Genomic DNA, 24,019 nt, shown 5'->3' on the forward strand with positions numbered 1-24,019 from the left:
TAACACCAGCAGAAGCAGCGACAGCAATAGCAAGAAAAATAATAGCGAAAAGAGTAAGAGACTCGTGACGTGGAAGAAAAACGAAGTGGATAGTATCGTTACTCTTTGGGTGCCGGTCGTAAAGGCGTGATCGTTTCTTTTTCGACGGAGGATGCGTCAGAGCGACAACAACGGCAACCTGCTGGTGGTATCTAAACGTAGGCGTGCGCCGTGCGTTCCAGTGATGTCGGGGTTCCTTGCAGCGCTGCTGGACCTGGACCATGGCCGGCAAGCCTGAGCAGCAGCCGTCCACGCACCCTGCTCCCCCGAACCACGATCATCATCATCATCATCAACAGAAACAGCAACAACAACAACAACAACAGCAGCTTCAGCTTCAGCAACAGCACCCGCAATATCAGCAACAACAGCAGCAACATCCTCAAAATCCGCAGCATCAACAGCAACAAAACAACAATAATAACAACGGCGGTGGTGGCAGTGTTCTGGTCTACGTTTCGGGGGAGAACTTTGCTTACGCCACGGCGGTGGGTGGTCAAAATGCCGCCGCCACAGCCGCCGCCACGGCCGTCGCGACGACCACGGCCGGCTATCGGCTATCATCGCCGAGGCATCAGCCGGCGACGGCTTACGTTGCCGGTGGTGTCATTCCGACACAACTTCCGACGGCGGCTTCTTGCTTTCCCGCCAAAACCGCCAACTCGGCTGCCGCCGCCGTCGCCGCCGCCGCCGCTACCGTCGCCGCCACCACCAGCACCACTGCTATCACCACCACCACCACCATCACTACCACCACCACTACCACCGTCGTTGCCGTCGATCGTACTCGGGCGAATTTGAAAAGGTCTAATGATCATCATGCCGTTTCGGTAACGACGACAACCACGTCTGCGATAACGACGACAGGAAACACGGCAACGACGACAGTAGTAGCGTCGAGCGATGCTCGAAGGGATCAGTCGAGGTCGTCGAACGACGAGGAGGATGATTACGTCGGTGGTATCGTCTACGGAAGGACTCAAGTCGTCGCTGGTAGAATTCTGGGCAATGAGTATTCCCAGGACGCCGGTAGACGAGCTAGCAAGGACGATACGAGCCTCAAGATGTACCCTTCCCATCGTTACAACAACGTAGCAAACAGCAACGTCGTTGCTGGTGCTTCTGCTGCCGTTGTTGTCGGTTCTGGTGGTAACGCTGTCAATAGGATTGGCTTGCTTGAGAGCAATGAGGCTCGAGTGACACGTTTTGTGCGACAACAGACGAACGACGTCGGTGTTGTCGACAGAAGAGACGATAAAGTTAGGCAACAGCAACAGCAACAACAGGATGGATATGACAGGCAGACCGGGTCTTCCTTGTCTGGTGATTCGGTGAGGTCAGACATCGGTGAATCATCGACGTACAGCAGTCTCAGCAGTCCGGAAAGTCAGAGTCAAACGTCCTCGCACGACGGCTCGAACAACGTGACGATGAATGGTGCGGTAGGAGATGGTGCTTGTAGTAGTGCTAGTAGTGCTTCTTCTGGTGCGGGTGGTGCAAGTGGTGCGTGCGTGCAGCAACAACAACAACAACAACAACAACAACAACAACAACAGCAATCAACGCGATCATCCTCAACGACGAGACTCGCGGTTGCGAACGGCAACAACAACGAGAACGGTGCTAACGCGCAGCATAATGTTGTGCTCACGATGAACGGTAATGCGGTGCTCGCGCAACAACACCAGCAGCAGCAGCAACAGCAGCAACAGCAGCAGCACTCTGTCACGGTGCCACGTGGATGGAAGAGGATATGCGCCAACGGAGTCATCATTTATATCAGGTCAGTGATTTCTTTTTCTTCTTTCTTTTTGTCTTTTCTTTTTTTTTTCTTTTTTCCTTTTATCTTTTCTTCTTCTTTTTCTTTTTTCGTTTTTTGTTTTTGTCTCATAGTCCTTCCGCGAGTCTCTATTACGTGGTCGCTCACGTTGAGTCATCCCAAATCTTTTCCTTTCGAATGTTACGAACGTGAAAGAGGGCTAAGGGGGAACCGTCCTTCTTGTTGAGAGTAAAAAGCATGTGTACGGGGGCAGGTCTCGTCGCTCAAACGGGTTTATCCAGAATCGTTTCAGCCGGCTCTAAAAAAAGGTTTCCTCGAGCGTCTCCTTTCCTCTCCTTCCTTTTCATCCCTTATACCTCTTCTCCCCTCTTCTTGCTTCCCTTTGTAGTCCTTTTCACCGTCGACCTGAAAAACATGAATTTTCTGCGAGTGACGGACGAAGGATAGTTTCTCTCTCTCTCTCTCTCTCCCTCTCTCCCCCCTCTCTTTCTCTCTCGCTCTCTTTTTCTTTTTCGCGCGCGCGCGCCCTTTCCCTTCCTATAAGAACTAAAGAACGAGAAGGCGTCTTCCTTTCGAAACCTCATTGTACTTTTATAGTTTCTTTTCGAGAAGATCCATTCGGGGGATGTTTTTGACTCTTTCGTGCCGTTTCCACGGCCACGTTTCCTTTCATCGGGATAACATGCACGTTCTACGCCATTCGTGTGAAGAAGTAGTCTCTTCTCTCCTCTCTCTCTCTCTCTCTCTCTCTCTCTTTCTCTCTCTCTTTCTCTCTCTCTCTCTCTCTCTCTCTCTCTCTCTCTCTCTCTCTCTTTCTCTCTGTTTCTCTCTCTGGCACGTTTCTTAGCCGTCTTTTTTCGGACGAACGTGAGTTTCATAAATTAAAATAAATAGTGAGAGGCGCAAAGGAGGCATAGAAAGAAGATGGGGATGAGAAGGTGGTAAGAAGGGAGAAGGGAGAACTTTCGGACGACGATAAACTCAACGTTTGGCATACCATCGAGTATCTTTGATGAAGAGAAAGTCGTAGAAAAGTTGACGAAGAGAAAGTTATAGATCGAATTCTTCTACTCGTATGCATATATATACATATATACATAAGTATGTATATACATATATATTATACGTAATTTGTATAGAAATCTTCTCTCTTTCTTTCTTTCTTTTTTTTTTCTCCCTTTTTGTATTGCCGAGTTTACGCCGAGAAAAATGATATATCTTACGAAGGAAACAAGATGTAGTTATTTGCAATATATTTAAAAAAAAAAAGAAAAAAAAAATGACGCGCTTTATCGTAATTTGATAAATTTACGTGTTGTATCTATCGTTTTCTTGAAGAGAATAAAGTGCTTGTAGACGAAAAATACTTCCTTCTCTTTTTTTTTTTTTTTTTTCCTATCTTTCGGCAAATCTTTTCCGATGCGGAATGATTTGCGAAAACGTCATTGAAGCTTCATGTAGGAACGACAAACGCGTAATACGATTTTGCACGGATCACGTGGGATCAACCACAGGGAAGGAGGCCCTATCCTTTTTCTTTCGTATATAAGAAACCAGTAGGTATATATATATATATATATATATATATATATATATATATATATATATATACATATACATATACATATCTTTTTTCTTTTTGCTTTTCTTTTTCGAGGTTCCACGAAACAGCAAAGGGCAACGTCTCGTGGTCAGTGCTCGTAATCGAGGACCGACCAGTCTGACCTGGCCCGTCTGAAAACCTCGTTAAAACGATCCTTTCCGGACTCTCTCTCTCTCTCACTCTCTCTCTTTCTTTCTCTCTGTTAGAAGTCACGGTTTAAATGACGTTTAAAGGGCCCCGGCAAACAATGCTCGCCCTCGTAACACAGACTGACCCGGTCTCGTATGGTCAAGCGTCTATTTTCTCGCTGAATCAACGAAACGTTTTTCCTTTTTTTTCGTCGGTTTTTTTCGTTTTGTTCCCTTTCTTTGCTCTTTTTCTTATTTTGTCTTTTTTTTTTTTTTCTTTTTTTTTTTTATATGTGCGTATGCGTGTGCTCGGACGTGTTGGTATATATATATATATATATATATATATATATATATGTATATGTAGGTCTCGTTTTACACCAAATCTGGTCACCAGTTCGACTTATTGTCAATTGTCAGTTTTTCAGGTCAACGTTACGCTTGAATTTTCATGTTTCCTTCAAAGATTACAGTAGACTCTTACAATGTTCTTACGAATTCTTTCGTAAAAATCTTTCTTTCCCGTTATAGAAATATATAGACATATGTTACATACATATATACATACATACATACATACATACATACATACATACATACATACATACATACATACATACATACATACATATATACATACATACATACATACATATATGCACGCAATATATCTTATTCATCGTAATACGATCTCTCTCATTGGTTCGATGTAATCGATTCCATATCAACGAATTTGTAATCGAATATGGATCGAAGATCCACCGAGTTACATCCAGGTCCGTGTCTCGTTGTTTATTGGTGATGACCCCGGGGAAGGGAATTTGCCGAAAGACAAATCGGAGCGCAACTACGAGAAAAAAAAAGAAAAATAAAAAAAAAAAAGAAAACAAAGAAAAGAAAAGAAAAAAAATGAACGATTCGTCTTACATGCACTACGAGGATCTCGAATAATCGGCCATTCGAATCTTCGAATTTCGATATAGGTACGTAAAATTCATTCGTGTGTGGCTTTGGTCGGCGATTTGTCGTAAGATTATCGATCGTCATTGATCCTATCGAAAACGAGGAGGAATATCGATGTGATTTCTCTCTCTCTCTCTCTCTCTCTCTCCCCCCAACCCCTATCTCTCTTTCTCTCTCTCTCTCTTTCTCTTTCTCTCTTTCTCTCTCTTTTGAACGGACTCGTGGACAGGAAGCGTCGGAATGGTCGGAAGGAAGGGAAAGGAATTTGGTCGAACCGCGTTGTTCGTGCGATCATTGATTTACGATGGTACGTCGTAAATACCAAGGGTGATGTACGACCATGACCATACTCCTCCACCTCTCCCCTATCTCTCATCCCCCGTTGTCCCTTTCCTTTTCACTCTTTCCACGCGCAGCTTCTTCCTTCTTCCTTCGTTGTCGAACGCCACTAACGTTCCTTTCACGGACCTTCTTCCTTGATTTATAATACCTATAGGCTCCTTGTCTCTTCTCTTACATACCTCCCTGCCTTTACGGACTGCGGAGGCTATCAAAGTAATTCCTTCGGATGTCGCCTCAGAATTTCTTCGAATTCCGCTTCTCTCGCACGCTATTATCTATCTTTTTCTCTTTATATATGTATATCGCTTTTTCCTCTCTCTCTCTCTCTCTCTCTCTCTCTCTCTCTCTCTCTCTCTCTCTCTCTCTCTCAATGATTTTTTTTCTTTCTTTCATTTTTCTTATTACAATATAACAATAATAACAACAACAACAATCGCTATGCGATGACGTTTACGCATAGCGATTCTTTCATTTTTATTTTTATTTTTATTTTTATTTTTATTTTGTTTGTTTGTTTTTGTTTAGAAAAATGTTTTTTTTGACCCATGACCACTGTCTTGCGCCATCTATATCATTATCTATTCACTTCAGTTAATAATGTATACACAAGTCGTAGAGATTTTATTTTTATTTATTATATGTATGTATATCTATATCTTAGTTATGAATCATTGAATAACAATCAGTTCCACTTTTAATCAATAATTTATTCTCTTCACTTTCCATTTTGTGAAATTAATCGTTTTGGCTCCTGACTAAGTTATAATGCGGAATTGTTTGCTCATCAATACGATAACGTATAAAATAGTAAATTGAAATCGTCAAAAGGTACATAATATAAAATACAGCGAACTCTCGTATATAATACGGTTTCATATAACACGATGATGCAAGAAATGATGACAAGTGTTCTAATAACATTTCATATACATATGTACATTAACGTGCAATTTTATAATACAAACAAATGCATACGTAAATCCATATTTCTATAAATTATATCAACCGGTATAACGTGGAACATTTGTCGTTAATTATTAATACAATTAGGATACAACGAGACATATAATAATATACCATTAGATATTTGATTTTTACAATTTTTACGAGCAACGTCGTATTTCTATTTCTTTTTCTTTTCTTTTCTTTTTTTTTTTTTTTATTTTTTTGCTTTTTCTTTCTTTTCTTCCTCCCTCCCTCCCTCCCTCCTTCCTTCTTTCCTTCAATCTCTCTCTCTTTCTCTGGATCGTGCATTAGAATTATAAACGTGTACGAATGTATGCGTTTAACGCGCATGAACCAAACTGAATAATCGGAGCGCATTGTATAATGAGATCGCAAATAGGTCATGCAATTAAGCATGCGTACGCGTGGAATACGGCGTGCCGCGCCGGCGAGCACGTGCGAGCGGAAGGTTAAAACGCGGCATCGGCCGCAATTTCTAACGAATGTACGAGCGTGCGCCGCTCACGCTTGGTTACGCGCTTTCTGTCGCTTTCATCGTTTGGCGGTTCCTCCACCAGTCTAACGTAACATTCTCTCTCTCTCTCTCTTTCTCTATTTCTCTGTCCCTTTCTCTCTCTTTCTCTCTCTTTCTTTCTATCTCATTTACAAATACTCTCTCCCTCTCTCATACACACACACACACAAACACACACTCTACACTCTCTCTTTCTCTCACAAATGCACACTCTCTCTCTCTCTCTCTCTCTCTCTCTCACACACACTCTATCTCTCTCTCACTTCTATTTCTCTGCCCGCCTCACTCGTCCCTCCTCTCTTTTTCTCTCTCTCTCTTTCTCTCACACAAACACTGTTTTTTTCTCTTCCCCCATCCCACTCCATTTCATACCTCCATCCTCACTCCTTTTTTTTTTTTTTTTTCTTGTTGCTCAATATCGAATCGATAGGCATGGTTAATTAATGTTACGAAAAAAAAAGAAAAAAAAAAGAATAAAGAAAAAGGAAAAAAAAGAAGCGAATGGAAACGAAATGAAATCGACTAGGTTTTAAATATTTAGAGTTCGATCGGGGATTAGAGAGATTTATTCAAATATATTATACCAGGTGTTTTTATATTGTGATATAGAGGAAACTATAGATCACTATGTCGTAGATGGTAGAAGAAAGATATGAGATAAGTGTGATGTATGTATGCGAATATCCTCCGTTTGTTTTCCCTCGGCAAAAGAGCATGAGCAGACGTTTACGCGCGTGGTTTTGCCATTTATTCATTCATTCATTCATTCATTCATTCATTCATTCATTCATTCATATATATTTATATATACACTTATATAATGGATATTTAATTAAATATTAATGATGTATATTTGTGTCCGATATATTATTTTTTTTACATAATATAAAAAGTGTTTTGCCTTAATTAATTACTTTATTATATAATTTAAATCTTTAATGAATATAATTATAAGTTCTTATGAGAGATTTATTTGTTTTTTATTTATTGGATCAATATTTCTCAACATTTTCTATCATATTTTAGATAAATCGGTATTTATAAATGAAATATTGATACGTAATATAAATGATGTGTATTATTACATTGATTAATATAAAAAAAAAAGAAAAAAGAAACTGTCATTATTTTAATTAAAATATTTTATAAATCTAATGATTCGTCAGTATTTTTATAAATAGACGAACAGTATTTATAATAAACTCAGACTAAACCCAGACGCTACCCTGATGCAACAACCCTGACGTAATCCTGACGCTTCATTATTTATACCGATTATATATATACATATTAGATATTGAAATTTTTATATATTATTATATATTTTATATATATACATATTATATATATACATATTAGATATTATATATATACATATTAGATATTGAAATTTTTATATATTATTATATATTTTAATGCTAATCAAAATATTTATATATATTGACTATGCATTTTACAAAATATTTATCATTAATTAATAAAAATATTGATCTAATCAATAGAAATGTGTATCTAATGACCGAATAATACAATATTCGCACATTAAATATTTTATCAAAATATTTGATTAAGATTATATTACATATATATATATATATATATATATATATATATATATGTAACATTATTTTTATTACTTGTGCTATTTGCATTAGATATTGAAATTTTATCATATGTTTTATCAGTCATCAATAATTTGATTATACATGTATAATTAAATTATTCATCGGCTTTAATACTACTAATCTATAATTCAAATCGCATATAATTCAATTATTTATCGATATTAACAATAATAAATCAATGATAAGGACATTTTATAAAAGGCATATCCTTTTATCTTATCTTTTTTTTTTCTTTGTCCTTTTCTTTTTTGACCATTCGAAATTGTATTATCGTATTTACGATACGACGAGGTAAAATTAAGGTTAGGATAGTTGAAACTGTGGGTACTGGTGTTGTCCGTGGATGCGGGAGGACGATAGGAGGAGGAGAGGAGGAGGAGGAGGAGGAGGAGGAGGAGGAGGGAAGTGTCGTTCAACAGTAAGAGGAGTAAGAGCAGTAGGAGTTGAAGCAGGAGAGGAGGGACGGTGGGAAGGGGAGTAGAGGGTGGGTGGGGGCGGTGGGGAGGGAGGGAGGGAGGTAGAGGGTCAGAGTACAGTAGAATGAGCGATAGTTGCGCAATCCTGCCTCCATCGTTGTCGAGCAGCGATTACGCAAACGTGATAATTAATTGCCAGTGTTCTCTGTTTAATGACTCGTCAAGTCGTTTGCTAAACACGCCAAATCGCCGCGACGTCACGAAAATCGCTATACAGGTGCATCGTTGCATGTCGGTGCTGTTAATTCCACGACGTTGGACGTTACATAATCTCGCGATTTCAAGTGTTTTTCGTTATTTCTTTTTCACTCTCTCTCTTTCTCTCTCTCTCTCTCTCTCTCTCTCTCTCTCTCTTTCTCTCACCTTCCCCTCTCTATTCTATTCTATTCTATTCTATTGTATTTTACTCTATCCCATTCTATTCTATTTTTCTCTTTCATATAGGTTTTTCATCGATCCTGGAAATATGTATTGTTTAAGCGTCGAACGTCGTCCCGATACTCGAATTGCCCTGTCCGTTCTCTCTCTCTTTCTCTCTCTCTCTCTTTTTTCTTTTTTTTTTTTCCTTTTTTTTTCCCCTCCAGGACCACCACCAAGGCTGACCTAAAAACTCTCTTACCTTTCTTTTATCCGATCTCTCTATAACGTCAAGTAAACCGAACGAACAATAAACGAAATCCTCTTCTGTCTGTTATGAAAATATGACGCGTATATAGACATCTGAGAATGTCGATGACGGGTGTAGGATAAATAAGCTCGACCCGAATAATCTCGCGTTATTTTTAGATCGTATCGATCTTAAACGAATGAAATATTTTCCAACGATAATCGACGGTATATAATTCCTTATTTCACCGACAATTCATGTTAACTGTTCTTAATCGATCCTAAGTTGTATTGTATGTATACATATGTGTACATATGTATTGTACATAGTATACGTAACATGTCGGTTGGCGTAACGGCTAGAATCGTCTCTTACGAAACCGGATGGATGGATATTCAGGTTCAGATTCGGGTTTGAATAATTGCAAAAGGGATTTATGATTGTTGGTATGCATATATGTATATATATACATAACATATACTCTTTTATAAAGGATATTTCATTCTAATTCTAATTTCTCCAACTGGTTGGTTTTCTTTTCTGTTTTTTTTTTTTTTTTTTTTTTTTTTTTTCTTTTTTTTTCCCCCTTCTTTTTTCAAGTTCATTGTAATTTCTTAAAGTATCTTTCGACCATTGAAAAAATAAAAATACATATTTATATATGTATATCATCTACGTATCCAATTATACAATATTAATTAATGGATATGAATCATTGTATCGTACTTATAACAACAAATGAATCAGAGATATGATGAGTATGAATTAAGTGTTCGGATAAAAAAAAAAAAAAAAAAAAAAAAAAAAAAAAAAAAAAAGAAATAGAAAAAAAAGGAAAGTGATAAGAAAATTGCCCAATGATGAGAAAATGAGATATGATTTTGTGGCCAGAGTCAATCTAGCAGAAGGGACACACAAGCTAAGGTACATTTTGGTTACCAACGAGAAATTGTCTCGGGAAGGTCTGAGATAAAGTCGGATTCGAATAAAATTTTTATTTATTTTCGAATATATGCTCTAGAAGGGCAGCCTTGTTATACGGGGCCGAGGAAAACAGAAATATTTGACGATCGATCTTTAAGAAACCTAGGACGTCATGTTATCTCTTTTCCACTTTCGTTCCTTATCTTATAATTTTTTTTGTCTATTTATTTTTATATATATTATACAATTAAATCTGTCGCGAAAAAACGAAATTACTTTCCGAACAACCCAATATATATATATATATATATATATATATATATATATTTATATATATATATATTTCTTGATGAGAAAAGATTATTTTAAACTTTACTATTTACATATCATCTTTTATCCACGAACAGATACCTACGTAAATCTTTCTCTATTCTCTGTTCGAAAGTGGAGAGGGATACTGACAGAGGTCGAGTCGGTCATGTCGATGGAAATTCCCGCGACTCGCGATTTCAGCACAATCTGCAAGCCGTTCTTCGTGTGCGTCTTCTAATCCGAGACGCGCGGTGAGAAGGACGGAACTCAATTCAGACTAATCTGACTCTGGCCGTTTCTATCTTCGATTCTGAGGGCTTCTTTTTATCAAATTTGTTTGCTTTCTTTTCTTTTTTTTGCTTTATTTTTTTTTTTTTTTAATTTCTTTTTCCTCTTTATTTCTCTCTTACGGAGTATCGATCGTTTTACGGAGTTAGAGAAAAGTTTAATGTCATCAAAAGCGATTATAATTGAATAAATATTTAATTAATCGTATTGTAATTAACGTATGACTTTTTTTTTTCTTTTTTTCTTTTCATATAACTTTTTCAAAGCTTAGTAAAAAGTATTTTCAATATTGATCGTAAAAATGAAAATGAAAAGAGATAAGAAAATAGTGCAACTTTCGATTTTTGTAATAATAGTAAATTAATAGTACGACGTCCGGAAGGAATAAATAATGGATTAATCCTTTGCACTGCAAAAACGACATACGCTCAAACGTTCGTCAATACATAAAAGGTTATATAAGTATATATAAGGTTATATATATATATATGTCTAATAAATTTTACTTAACATATATCTATATCTAATATTTACTATTTTCTTAAATTATAGAATTGGACATATATTGGATATATATATTGCTGTCATATGGCAACCAATCAAATTATGACTAAGTAAAGTGAAATGTAAACGAGAACGTGCATATGATATATCATAAATTAATATAACGATCTTCATCAGTTAATTTCGATGTTACATTAATAATTATTAATGGGAATCGAAAAAATTACCTGGCTGACGATTAATATAATATAAGCATTACGATTGATATAACTAGATATCGATTATGCGCTTCGATAATTTATTTGAAATTTTTCGCATAGTTCGAGGATTATCGTAACGCAATCCGCGCGAGGACGTATTATTGTTCATGAATTCCATGAATGTTTCTTAATCATCTTACTAGGAAATGGAATTCGAACGATAACCATCGATATCGATTCGATCGAATTAATTGAATTTATAGTGGTCCATAAAATTAAAACTGTGTTCGGACGACGGTGATCGTGCATCCAGCATACACATTCGACGGTATGTATTTTTGTCGAGGCCTTGAGTCACTTTAGAGGCATTCTCTATTGAGTAATGGGCTAATTATAGTTTTCACTTGTTCAGAAACTTCTCTTGCCTGGTTGGCATCGATCGCGGGAGACCGAACGAGCAGATTTCTCCGTGGAAAGCGAATTTGATTAATTTTATATATTTCCCGCATGAGATAGCTCGTCGTTTACCTATCGTTTCATTTCTATCTAATCAATTTCTCTTTAGTTTAAACCTATTAATTTACATGGATACCGTTACTCATCTTAATTATATATGTATATACATATGCACATACACACACACACACACACACACACACACACACACACACATATATATATATATTATATCTGCACGATCGCAGCGAAATGTTATTTCTTTTTTTGCTCGTTAAAGTCAACTTTATACTCAACGTTGATTCCTTCCTATCTATTTATTTATTAGTTTATTTTTATTTCTTTCCCCCCTTATTTCCCCCCTTCCTCCTTTTTTTATCTTCTCTTTTTTTTCCTCTTTCTTTTTTCTTCCTTTTTTTTTTTTCGAAATTTTCGAGCGATAAAGTATCAAGTGGATATTTTTCAATCTCCCGTCAGTGGAGATCTACGTGTAGAAATATACAGCGGGAATAATTTATTACCATAGCGATTGCACGCGCGGTACAGCACGATGTAGCATGTTCCCGAAGAGATAGCATCGGGTATACGCACCTGGTTACTTGTATTTGGTCATCGTTGTTATGTATGTGTATATAACTCGATATATCGACCAGGATTAAACAAAGATTCATTGAAGTCGTCGTAGTCGTCGTTGTCGTCGTCGTAGTCGTCGTCGTCGTCGTAGTCGTCGTCGTCGTCGTCGTCGTCGTTGTCGTCGTCGTAGTCGTCGTTGTCGTCGTCGTTATCGTAAATCCACGACTCGTTGAGGAACTCGACGCAATGCATTCGATGTTTCAATCGGTTTAATAATATACTATTATCGCTTACGTAAAAGGCTACTCCTTAACGAGATAAGAATCAACGGATCAACTTTTAATCGATCATTATTATAAAGTATATGCCATCTCTATTTGAGAATTCTGTGTTACGATACGATGTTACGAACGATTAATCTTTTTAACAGGATGAACGGGGAAAAAAGAAGAAGATGAAGAAGAAAAAAAATAAAAAAAAAAATAAAAAAAAGAAAGAAAAAAAAAAGAAAAAAGTAAAAAGAATTCTTGTTTCCCCGTCTCAATTTAATTTCGAATGAATTAACGTTTGGTCACGACGATACGCGTTATATCTTCTTTACAACGAGTATATTACCTAACGAAGGTAATTTGTAAATTATAAAAAAATTCTGTTTTTTACGTGTATGTGTGCGTGTGTATATATATATATATATATGTATGTATACATGTTCCTATGATTAATCGATGAACGTTGAAATTTGTTGATGGTTCGAACGTTATCGATAATATAATTACGTCCGGCAAATTTACTGGATATATATATGACTTTGAATATTTATTATCCGATTCGGTGCGATTACGCGCGTCACAGACGAACGAACGTTATTATTCCATGTACCGAACTAAATTAAACGCGTGGGAGCAAAAGGTAATTTGTGCTGATAACTAACCACCCACGTAAACGCAAGATCTACGCGAAAGGAACGAACGAGGTCTGAACGGACGACTTCTCTAGGTCTTTCTATCCCTCTTTATTCCCTCCTATCCCTCTCTTCTTTCCTTCTTCTCTTGCTTCATCGTTTCTTAACTATATTTAATTCCGGTTTGACGACAGCAATAACATTTCGTGTATTAGCTGGTACGCACGGTATCCTATCGATTAGCTGATTACTCCGACCTCGGTGCTCTTTCAAACGAATAATCCTCGGTCGCGAATAACTCATATACCGCAGATTATTATCGCTTTGAACGCGGAGCTCGCCGCCCGTTAGAGTAAGTATGCGTGCCGTGGTATTAATTTTCGAGCTCGGTTGTACTTAATGCGACTGGGCTCATGATATTTCGACTATTTATAGGAGGTTGTTTCGCTCGTTGCTTCTACAAAAGGTCTGTTGGTGTTTCGACGACTGGAACGTTTTAGAAGTTAGATAAGTTGTTTTTGATTTGCCGGTACGCGTTCAAAGCCGATTACGAAACGTTTTAGAATTCTGCGAAACGTTATGCTCTTTTTTAAACCGTTGAACGTATTTGCGTTCATTCGTGAATCTATGCTCGATGATTATTTTTTTTTCTTTTCCTCTCTTTTTTTTTTTTATTTTTCTTAACTTAAATACGCACAGAAACGTACGCACATGCATATGTATATCTTTCCTTTTTTTTTTTTTTTTTTTTTTTTTATTTATTTATTTATTTATTTATTTTGTTTTTTTTTTCTTCTCAATATATTCACAATAAAGTCAAGCAACATGCGTTTCGTATCGTTCACTTCATAAAAATGCGTCACTCATTTTTCCTGTTTTGATAAAAGTCAACGTGATCGATCGTGTTGATTTATTAATACATAGATAAATCTACGTCGATCAAGATCGTTGTCGTCCATGAGAATCGTTATACGTAGGTATCCGTTAACATTTATTTCTCATTCGATCGTGTCGCGGTAATGTGTGCCAGCCCATTATTCGTACACGTTCTTCGATGTTAACAGGCCTCGTCGTCTAATTTATGAACCTTGCGGATATAAAAGCCAACGCCGGTTGGAACGCTCTTATCGGAAAGATAAGGCACGACGTATTCTACTCGCTTCCTACTTCCACGATTAACTCGGGCCAACGTTACCGATGGCAATCTTTTTAATTTGTTTTCTTGGAAGTAGCGTACCTTACGTCACCATGGCGTGAAAAGTGGTACTAGAAACTATTCGATATAAGTACCAAAGCTTATACTACGACGTTCTACGACCGTTAAACGAAGTCACCTTCTACGTCTTTAAATCTCTGCGATTAAACTGGGATTAAAGAGCTTCGTTCAGAAGGAAAAAAAAAAAATAAAGAGGAAGAGAGAGAGAGAGAGAGAGAGAGAGAGATAGATAGATAGATAGATAGAGAACGTTCATTTTCTATTTTTAACGAGTCGGTCATCCTTTACGAGCTATCGCGCGTAAGCCGTGTATCACGGGTGTATCCCTTTATAACTACTTTGATGTATCTATAATTAGAACATTTATAGATTATCGTGTATTATTAGTTAAGATTATAAAGGAAACTTTTGTATTCTCTTTCTCTCTTTTTCTTTCTCTCTCTCTCTCGCGCGCTCTCTCTCTCTCTCTCTTTCTCTCTTGATTTTTCAAAAATATTAAAATTGAGATAGATCTTTATATTCATTACTCTTCTCATCATTTATTTAATAGAAACATTTTGATATTTATGTTAGATAATCAAATGTGTGTACAGAGGTTATCTCTCTTCTAATTTCACGTAGCTTCAATTTAGATAACCATTTGTACGCTCTTTTCTCCTCGTGTTTTTCTTCTTGCTTTTTTATTTCTCTCTCTCTCTCTCTCTTTTTTCTTTTTTTCGTTTTTTTTTCTTTCTTTCTTTCTCTCTCTCTCTCTCTCTCTCTCTCTCTTTTTTCTTTTTTTCGTTTTTTTTTCTTTCTTTCTTTCTCTCTCTCTCTCTCTCTCTCTCTCTCTCTCTCTCTCTCTCTCTCTTTTTTTTCAGTTTCTGATTCCGCTACGTTGTTGCGAATATAAATATTTCAGGAGAAAATCAAAGGCACGTAAGTATGTATGTATACGTTTACCGTATGCTATTTTTACTGCGACCGACCGATAAAAGAATAAAAATCTTCCACTAACATCTTCTACGTACGTTCCAATTACAAGAATCCGTTTAAAAATATATCAACTATGAGAGAGAGAGAGAGAGAGAGAGAGAGAGAGAGAGAGAGAGAGAGAGAGAGAGAGAGAGAGAGAGAGAGAGAGAGAGAGAGAGAGAGAGAGAGTGTATGTGTATGTGTATGTGTGTGTGTGTGAGAGAGAGAGGGAGAGGGAGAGAGTGCACGTGTCACACGATACTTGGAAGAATCGATAAGAAGTAAAAGTGGAGACATTTTATTTTGATCTGTTGTTGATTCAGAAATATTTATTACATCATCGTTCAATAAATTCATTCTCCAATTAATTCGTTTCAATCGAAAAGATTTCTCCCATTTTTTTTCTTTATTTTATTTTATTCTCTTTTGTTTGTTTGTTTTTTTTTTCTTTTTTTTTTTTTTTTATAAATTATTCACTAATACAAACGTGTCGTATCTTTTTTAATTATCTTCAAAAAATTCGAGAATTTTAAAGATAACAAAAAAAAAAAAAAAAAAAGAAAAAAGAAAAAAAAAAATAAAAAGAAAAGAAAAAAAAGAAAAAATAAAAACAAAAATAGTAAATAAGAAAGATCACTCTTAATTTTTACTCGTTTTTTCTTTTTGTTTTGTTTAACTTTTTCTTTTAACTTTGTTTTTAATCGGATAAAAAGGCGACGTTGAAAAATGTTTTCGAAAAAAACAAAGTAAATAAAAAAGAAATAAAAGAGAGAGGGAGAGAGAGAGAGAGAGAAGTAAGGAATTTGAAATCAAACTTTTTATTTCTGCCTTCCATCGTATTTTCGTCGTCGTTTAATAGATAACAGTAGATTGGCACGAGGATTATAGTAGAGGATGTCGAACGGCGAAATAAATTTCTTTTTTGCGCGGATTCCCTTTCAAGGGAAACCACGTTGACGTCCTTGGCATAGGCCAAAGATATTACCTAGATGGAGATTGGAAAAAAAAAGAAAAAAGAAAAAGAAAAAAAAGAAAAAACTCAACGGCCCTGCTATAGAAACTAGAATGTCCTGAAACGTGAAGTCGAGTATCGGGTGAACATATTTTTACTCTCGAATGGAATTGTATGTCTCTCTTTCTGTCTGTCTGTCTGTCTCTTTCTCCCTCTTTTTATTTCCTCGTTTCTTTCTTTCTTTCTTTCTTTTCTTTTTTCTCTCCCCATGCCCATCCCCCCACCCCTCCCCCTTTTATTTCTTTCTTTCTCTCGTTGAAGCTAACTCATGAAAATTCAGAGAAAACCGTAGCGAAATACTTTTGTCAGGTGGAATGAGCTTCTCTTCCCTATGTGAATTATCGGCCGCGTTTCTACGTCAAAAGTAATCATCATTTATTCCACCGGCGGATACTTCATAATTCATAACCGAATTATCCGACGAGAAAGTCGAGCACCGCGCCGGAAATGTATTCCAATTTTTTTTTTCTTTTTTTTTTTTTTTTTTCTTTTTTTTTTCCCTCGTATTCACTCTGTGAATCGCGCTTCTTCTTCTTCTTCTTCCTCCTCCTCCTCTTCTTCATCTTTCTTCTATCTATCTATCTGTCTATCTATCTATCTATCTATCTATCTATCTATCTATTTTTATCTCTATCTCTATCTCTTTTTTTCTTCCATCTTCTCTATACCACTCCTGTCCGATGGAATTCAATTTACTTTGAATTGGCCATAAAGCATCTCCGCCTTTCTCTTCTCCCATTTCGATCATCGTATATTATACTATATCCAAGAAAAGGAAAGATCGCGTGCTCATGAATATTATACTCTGATATCCGAGCTTTTATTTATTTTTTTTTTTTTCCTTCTTTTTTTCCCGTGAGAACGGGTCACGTATCTTTTTTCTTTTTTTTTTTCTTTTTTTTTCCTTTTTTTTTTTCCTTTTTTCCTTTTTTCTTCGTCATTCTCTTTTTGTTTTTATTTTTCTTTCCTTCTTACTAATGCAGATAGATTAGCGATAATAAAAATGATTATTGGTTTATTGGAATGTATCTAATTGGGGCAAGAAAAAAAAAAGAAAAAAGAAAAAAAAAAAGAAAAAAAAAATAAAGAAAATAAAGAAGATAGATAAATCACTTTTGCTTTTGAAAGTCAACGAATTTTTCTATGACCCAAAGAAATCGCATGGAATTTCATTTCGAATGGAAATATGAACTATGATAATTGAGACTGTATTATGGCGAATAATATGGGCATACGTATCTATGTATATATGTATGTATTCCATGCGCGTATATTCATAGATATTTATTGTGCGCGAACGGTTTACGACATGTAATCACTTTAGTGGGTGTTTGAAAATCACTATAATTTGCGAATACACTTGGAAGAGCGCGCTGTCGCAATGTAAGCCCATTAAAATAAATAAATAATTAACGACAAACGAGATGCTCTTACCGAAATCAGAGAAATGTCAGGATTTAATATTCGTTGGACCAAAGGGATTTACTATCGTTCGCGGGATAGTAATTTTCCTAGCTGACTGCATGCACTTCTTGGTTATACTCAAGAGACTTTGTAGACACTATTTACCGTGACGGCTCAACATACATACATATATACATCTCTCTCTCTCTCTCTCTCTCTATATATATATATATACGAGGGTCACGTTATTTAATAACCCGAAATAACTATGTAAAACTTTTAGATCCAGTCGCGTTCCTCTCTTAGCAAGCTTTCCTTCTCGTTGAAAACTTTCTTCCTTTTTACCCTCGGTAGACCGCATCATCCTTTTTTTTCTCCCCCTTCCCTTTTTCTACTTTCATTCCTTTTTTTTTTTTTCTTTTTTGCTTCCTTCCTTCTATCCTTTTCCTCTTTCCTCTCGTTTTAGGTACGCTTTCCTTAAACTTCTGGCGATTGTGACATCTTCTCGGTGGTAAGAACTTCGTCGACGCCCATAGGAAAAGAAAAGGAAAAAAAAAAAAGAAGAAGAAGAAGAAGAAAGAGAAAAAAAAGGAAAGAAAGAGGGACGAAGATGCGAGTTTTCGCATGAAATCAATGGACGATACGTACCTTCGTAAAAAGAGACCTCAAAGTTATAGAACTTCATAACGACCACATTAGAGGGTAGTATATGTAGAGGGAAAATTCTCTCTGTATCTCTTTCTCTTCGAAAGAAGAAGAAGATTTACTTTTATCTTTAACCCTCTTATAATGTCGTGCAACTATAAAGTCGGACAATCGTGTATGCACATCCGTACCTTTTACATTTTATTTCCATTTTATTGCCACGAATTTAATTCTTTCTTTATATCTCAAATTTTTCAATATTATCTTTTTTCTTTCTTCTTCTTTTTCTTTTTCTTTTTTCTTCTTCTTTTTTTTTTTTTTTTTTTTTTTAATAAAAAAGATTAAATGCAGTAGAAAAAATATTAATGTACAGTTATTAATAAAGAATCCCTTTTTATATGATATAATTTTTTCCGTATATAAACGATAAGTAAAGACAAAGAATAGATTTAATTATAGATAATTGCGTCATTATTCTTAGATAGAAATAAATTAGAAACGATAGGATACGATACGAGAGAAAGTCTAATCGAGCAGGACAAAGACAAGGGAATGGCTTTAATTTAGCTCTGGCAATAATGGTACAGTTGATGGTGTCGAAGTTTCCGATAAAGTTTAAAGAAACGGAAGAGAAAGATATAACGGACGGAGCTAACGGAGTACCAATGAAAAAAGAGAAACGCAAAAGGAAAGAAATAGAAAGATAAAAAGAGAGAAAGAGAGCGAGAATGAGAAAGGGGCTTTTGAGGGAGGGGGTATGGGTGCGGGGTTGTAGAACGTTGGCATCGATCGTACGAAATCGAGCTTTCCTGCTTTTCCATTGTGCCTGTGGCGCTTTGCCGCGTTGTTTTTGCCTACAGATAAATTGGCAAGTACTCGTTCTCGTAACCAATAGGCTGATCGGTTTTAGCCGCGCGTGCACGCACACACACACACACACACACACAAACATATATGTATATATTTTACGTGTACTCATGGGGAGTATGAAATTCGAAAGCGCCTAGAAATGAACGGTGGGTGAAGGAGGGTTTGGAGGGGTGAGGAAAAGAGAAGAGGGAAGCAACGCGGTCGAACCGTGACGATGTACGCGCTTGAATTTGATGCTGGTATACACACGGTAGTGATACACAGAGAGAGAGAGAGAGAGAGAGAGAGAGAGAGAGAGAGAGAGAGAGAGAGAGAGAGAGAGAGAGAGAGAGAGAGAGAGAGAAAGAGAAAGGGAGAGAAATAAATAGAGTTCACGCATACGCGCCATTTTTTTTCGTTGCATCGAATGCATTCGCGTTTTACCTGTTTTCTCGTATAGGCTTTATTACTGCGCATACTTGTACCTTCTCGCCTCTCCTCATTCTATTTTCTATCTCTTGTTTTTTTTTATTCCCCTCCCCCCCTTTCTTTTTTTCTCTCTTCTCTCCACTCCCCTCACATCACACACTCCCCTTCTATTTTCGTCATCAAAAAGCTCGCGCCGCTGTACGATATCATGTTTAAGAGAATTTTCCATATCACGCCTGTGATTTCCGCTTGCGGTTTCTCTTCTCCCCCCCCCCACCCTCACCCTCACCCTCTCTCCTTCTCTTTTCTTTCTTTCTTTCTTTTTATCTGTTTTTTCTTTGTTAGGTATATTATACTTACTGGTATATAATGGATCAGATATAAATATGTATTTTGCGGTTTGAAAATGTTTCTTTTTCTTTCTTATCGTTTCTTTCTTTCTTTTCTTTTTTTTCTTTTTTTTTTCATGATTTTTCCCCAAATATTACCTTTTTATTATTATTATTATTCTACTTATTTCCTTTATTTTATTTTTGGTCTTAGGACGGCCTTGTGTCATTTCAAATTTGGTTAAGTAAAAAGAAAAAAAGAAAAAGAAAAAGAACAAAGAAAAATAAAATAAAATAAAATAAAATAAAATATACACATCGTTCGAAATAAAATTCGAATTAATTGTCGTATTCTCGTGGCACTTTCTATTACCAGAAGAACTTCGATTCTTTTTTTTTTCTCTCTTTTCTTTTACTTCTTTTTTTTTTTACTTTTACGAATTGAATAGAATAATCTTACTCCGTCGTAATCGTAATATTCATTTCTATAGTCCTCCTAAAATCTCCCCGGAGCCATTCCCTCCTTCCAACCAACCAACTCCGGCGCAGACTTGGATAAGTACTTCTACTCGTTCCCGAACGAACTCGAGGATTTAACGTTCGAAGTATGACGTAGGATTAATGTCATCGTTCGAAGCGTACGCGTTACTTTTCAAGAAGCACTTTGGTTACTCGATTTTTTCCTGGTTCCTTTTTTTTTTCTTTTTTCCACCGAGTCTCCCCTTTTTCTCGATGTAAAATCGTTGTCGTGCCTTTGCCAATAAAGAAAAAAGAAAAAAAAAAAAAAAAAAAAAAAAGAAAAAGAAATAAAATTCGTTTATTTAACCGCGAATCTTTTCCAATTTCTCTCTCTCTCTCTCTCTCTCTCTTTCTCTCTCTCTCTCCTTTCCTGTTTTTCTGTATCTTTATTTTTATTTTTTTTTTTTTAAAGGGAGATATCGTTAAAGTTAAATCTCGATGATAAAAGCCGCCGCGGGAAAAAGATTTTTCTTTTTTAAATTGTTAAATTTATATCACAGAAGGTATAGAACTCAGGTGTGTATATATATATATATATATATGTGTGTGTGTGTGTGTGTGTACACTTCGAAGATTCTCCTCATTGGAGCGCTGCGATTATAGCTGAAAATTAACGCGATAAACGATCCCCTTTTCGTTCCACGCTCGTGCTCAAGCGGATTTACTGTTCGAGCATGATGTTCGAATAACATTCTCGAGTGAAGTGTTTCACGTTTCGCGTCGAGATAACGAAGATGTACTACTGCTAACATCCCAATTCCCCTCATCCTCACCCCCCTCTAACCATACCAGTATACCCCCTACTGAAATATATTACTTACGATATATATCCATTTCCCTTGAACGGAATTTTTCTTTTTGTACGTAAACAAACGTTTTTTTTTTTACAACTTTACTATGTCTGTTTATTCTTACTCCTTAATGTATCCGTTCCTATCTATTAAAATACAGAATCGAATTATTAAATTACGAATGGAAACGTAATATTCCCTGTTATTACTTAATTCCATTGAATTTCATGGATATCGAATTTTCGAAATTAAAAAATGAAAAAAGAAAACATTCCCGATAAATAATTTAGGCGTGCTATATAGATCGATTAAATTTTTTAATCTTTTAATCTTCATTTCTGACAGTTCGATATTGATTGTATGGGTCTGTCTGTGTTTGTTTGTGGGTTTGTGTCAGGACGAACCTATCAGATAGTAAGAACAATAAATAACTTTTCAAACTGTTTTCGAATATTTCACATTTGTTAAACTTCGTGCAATTCTTTATAAATAATCGTTTTAGAAATATTTTATTAGAATTATTTTCATAAATGAATGAGAACTATAGAGAATGAGAGAGAAAGAATATGTGTGTGTGTGTGTGTGTGTGTGTGTGTGTGAGAAAGAGATGTTTTAAAAATCATCGATTAAAAATAAGTTTAAAACTTTCAAACTTCATTTCTCTTTTTCTCGTCTTTTAAAAAGAAATCAAGAAAGAAAGGAAAGAAAGAAATAGAGAAAAAAAGTTCTTTTATAGAATTGTTCGCGTTGAAAATTGGATATTCACCGCTTTTAACCGTAGCAACGAGATTTTCGATAAGGGAAAAAGAAAAGAGGGAGGATGGTGATGAGAGGGTAAGAGGAGTATGGGGGAGAGAACAGGAAGGAGCAACGTGCTCTCGCATTAATTCTGCTCGACTCCGAGAGAGATCCGAGCGAGCGGACGGGGGTCTCGGGTGCATTCAGATGCAGCGGGACGGTGCAATCCGAGAAATGCTAGACGAGGAGGCGATTGGCCGACGGTAAGGTCGCGCACCCGATGGATCCGTCGTATCTTCTTCGCCGGTAAAACGCTTTTCCTGGAAATCAACATTGCAGGAAGTAGTACGAAAGCCTCGTTTAAATCCGCGAGAGTGCTTGAACGAAATCGTTCGATTTCGATTAGTGTAATTGCTCTTTGTCGAGCCCCGTGCATGAACTTTTTCTCTGTCTACAAACATACATACACACACAAACACACATATATATATATATACACACGTATATTTCTTTTTTGCATAATAAATATAAATAATTATAATATCAATAAATGATATAACGAATTATTTATATTTCATTTATTTATCTTTTATATTTTATATGATTTTATTTTTATCATCGTAAATCGAGTTGAACGAATTTTTTAATTATTATTTTTTTTTTTTTTTTCTTTTTTTTCTTTTTTTCCTTTCCTTTCAGAAACTCATGATACGTTTGCCTATTTTATATTCAAGAAGATATTAAAGACTACGTCGCAAAATGCGTATCTCAATGAAAACAAAGTAATTAATTAGAAGCTGAGGAGGTTTTCGTTTTTCTAAACTTCGTTTAACTTTTTATTATTATTATTATTATTATTATCGAGTAAAAAACGCAATTATCGTTTGATATCTCACGAAGAAGTCAACTCCAATTTATTCAGTTAAACGTAAAGTCGTTGTTTTTCAATCTTCCGTTTTATCTTCTTTCTTATTAAAAACGATCGTTTGTTTTTTCTTTTTCTTCCATTTCTTTTTTTTTCTTTTTTTTTTTTTTGATACTCCACTCTCATTAGCTATTTGAAAGCAGGGAGACAAGTAAAATCGATCGTTCGATCGGGTTTTTCATTCGCATTCGATGATTATGCTAATGCTCGTCGTCTTTCGCTCATATTGTATGGGCTCATATTTGCATTGTGCTCTCTGCCGATAAATATTTATTGATGGAAGGCGAGACCGAGAATAATAATAAAAAAGAAATTTCCCTCCTCTTCTCTTTTTCTTTTTTCTCGTCTATAACCTGTACTGATCTCTCTCTCTCTCTCTCTCTCTCTCTCTCTCTCTCTCTCTCTCTCTCTCTCTCTCTCTATCTCTATCTATCTATCTATCTATCTATCTACTTATCTATCTATCCATCTATCTATCCATCTATCTATCTATCTATCTCTCTATCTATCTCTCTTTCTCTCTCCTTTTCTCTTTTTCTTGCTCCGTTTCTCTGCACGTGCGCGCGCATCTATGTACGTGTTTATTGATGTAACTCGAGACGGTCGCACGCAGTTAACAGCCCGTAAACAGAGAATGCACCGGGAATATACGAGTGTTTTTTCGTGCTTCGCCTCTGGCATCCACTAGGAGCTCTCGCGCGAGCGACGCTTAAGATTTCTTTATGGCATTAATTCTGGAAGGTTTATGTATCCATCCTCGAGGAGAGCACAAGGACCTTGCTCCTGTGTATACGCGCGTTAAGGGTACACGACTCTTCTTTCTCTTATGTCTACGGCATCCTCTACGGGTCTCTCTTTACTTTCCCCTTCGTAGTATATTATAAAAACTTTCTCTTCTTTTTTTCTTCTTTTGGACTTCTCTCGCCATTTTCTTCCTTTTCTTCTTTTTCACCATCACCATCACCATCACCATCATTATCATCATCATCATCATCATCATCATCATC

The 24,019-nt window shown here is 36.2% G+C and overlaps 1 protein-coding gene and 1 non-coding gene across 6 annotated transcripts in view; both read left to right on the forward strand.

Moving 5' to 3' along the window:
- Nucleotides 1–258: 258 nt before the first annotated feature.
- Nucleotides 259–24,019, forward strand: part of LOC118439618 (uncharacterized) — a 250,038-nt gene continuing 226,277 nt past the window's right edge. For all 5 annotated transcript variants that reach the window (XM_035861383.2, XM_035861384.2, XM_035861386.2 and 2 more), the window contains exon 1: nucleotides 259–1,822. In XM_035861383.2, coding sequence (XP_035717276.2) covers nucleotides 261–1,822 — 1,562 coding nt within the window. In that variant the 5' untranslated portion in view covers nucleotides 259–260. The remainder of the gene's footprint in view (nucleotides 1,823–24,019) is intronic.
- LOC146873163 (Nuclear RNase P) lies at nucleotides 9,930–10,572 on the forward strand. Its single transcript, XR_014981897.1, has one exon.

Source organism: Vespa mandarinia, chromosome 2 (assembly GCF_050613455.1).
Source record: "Vespa mandarinia isolate Hongniang chromosome 2, ASM5061345v1, whole genome shotgun sequence".
Taxonomy (NCBI): Eukaryota; Metazoa; Arthropoda; class Insecta; order Hymenoptera; family Vespidae; genus Vespa; species Vespa mandarinia.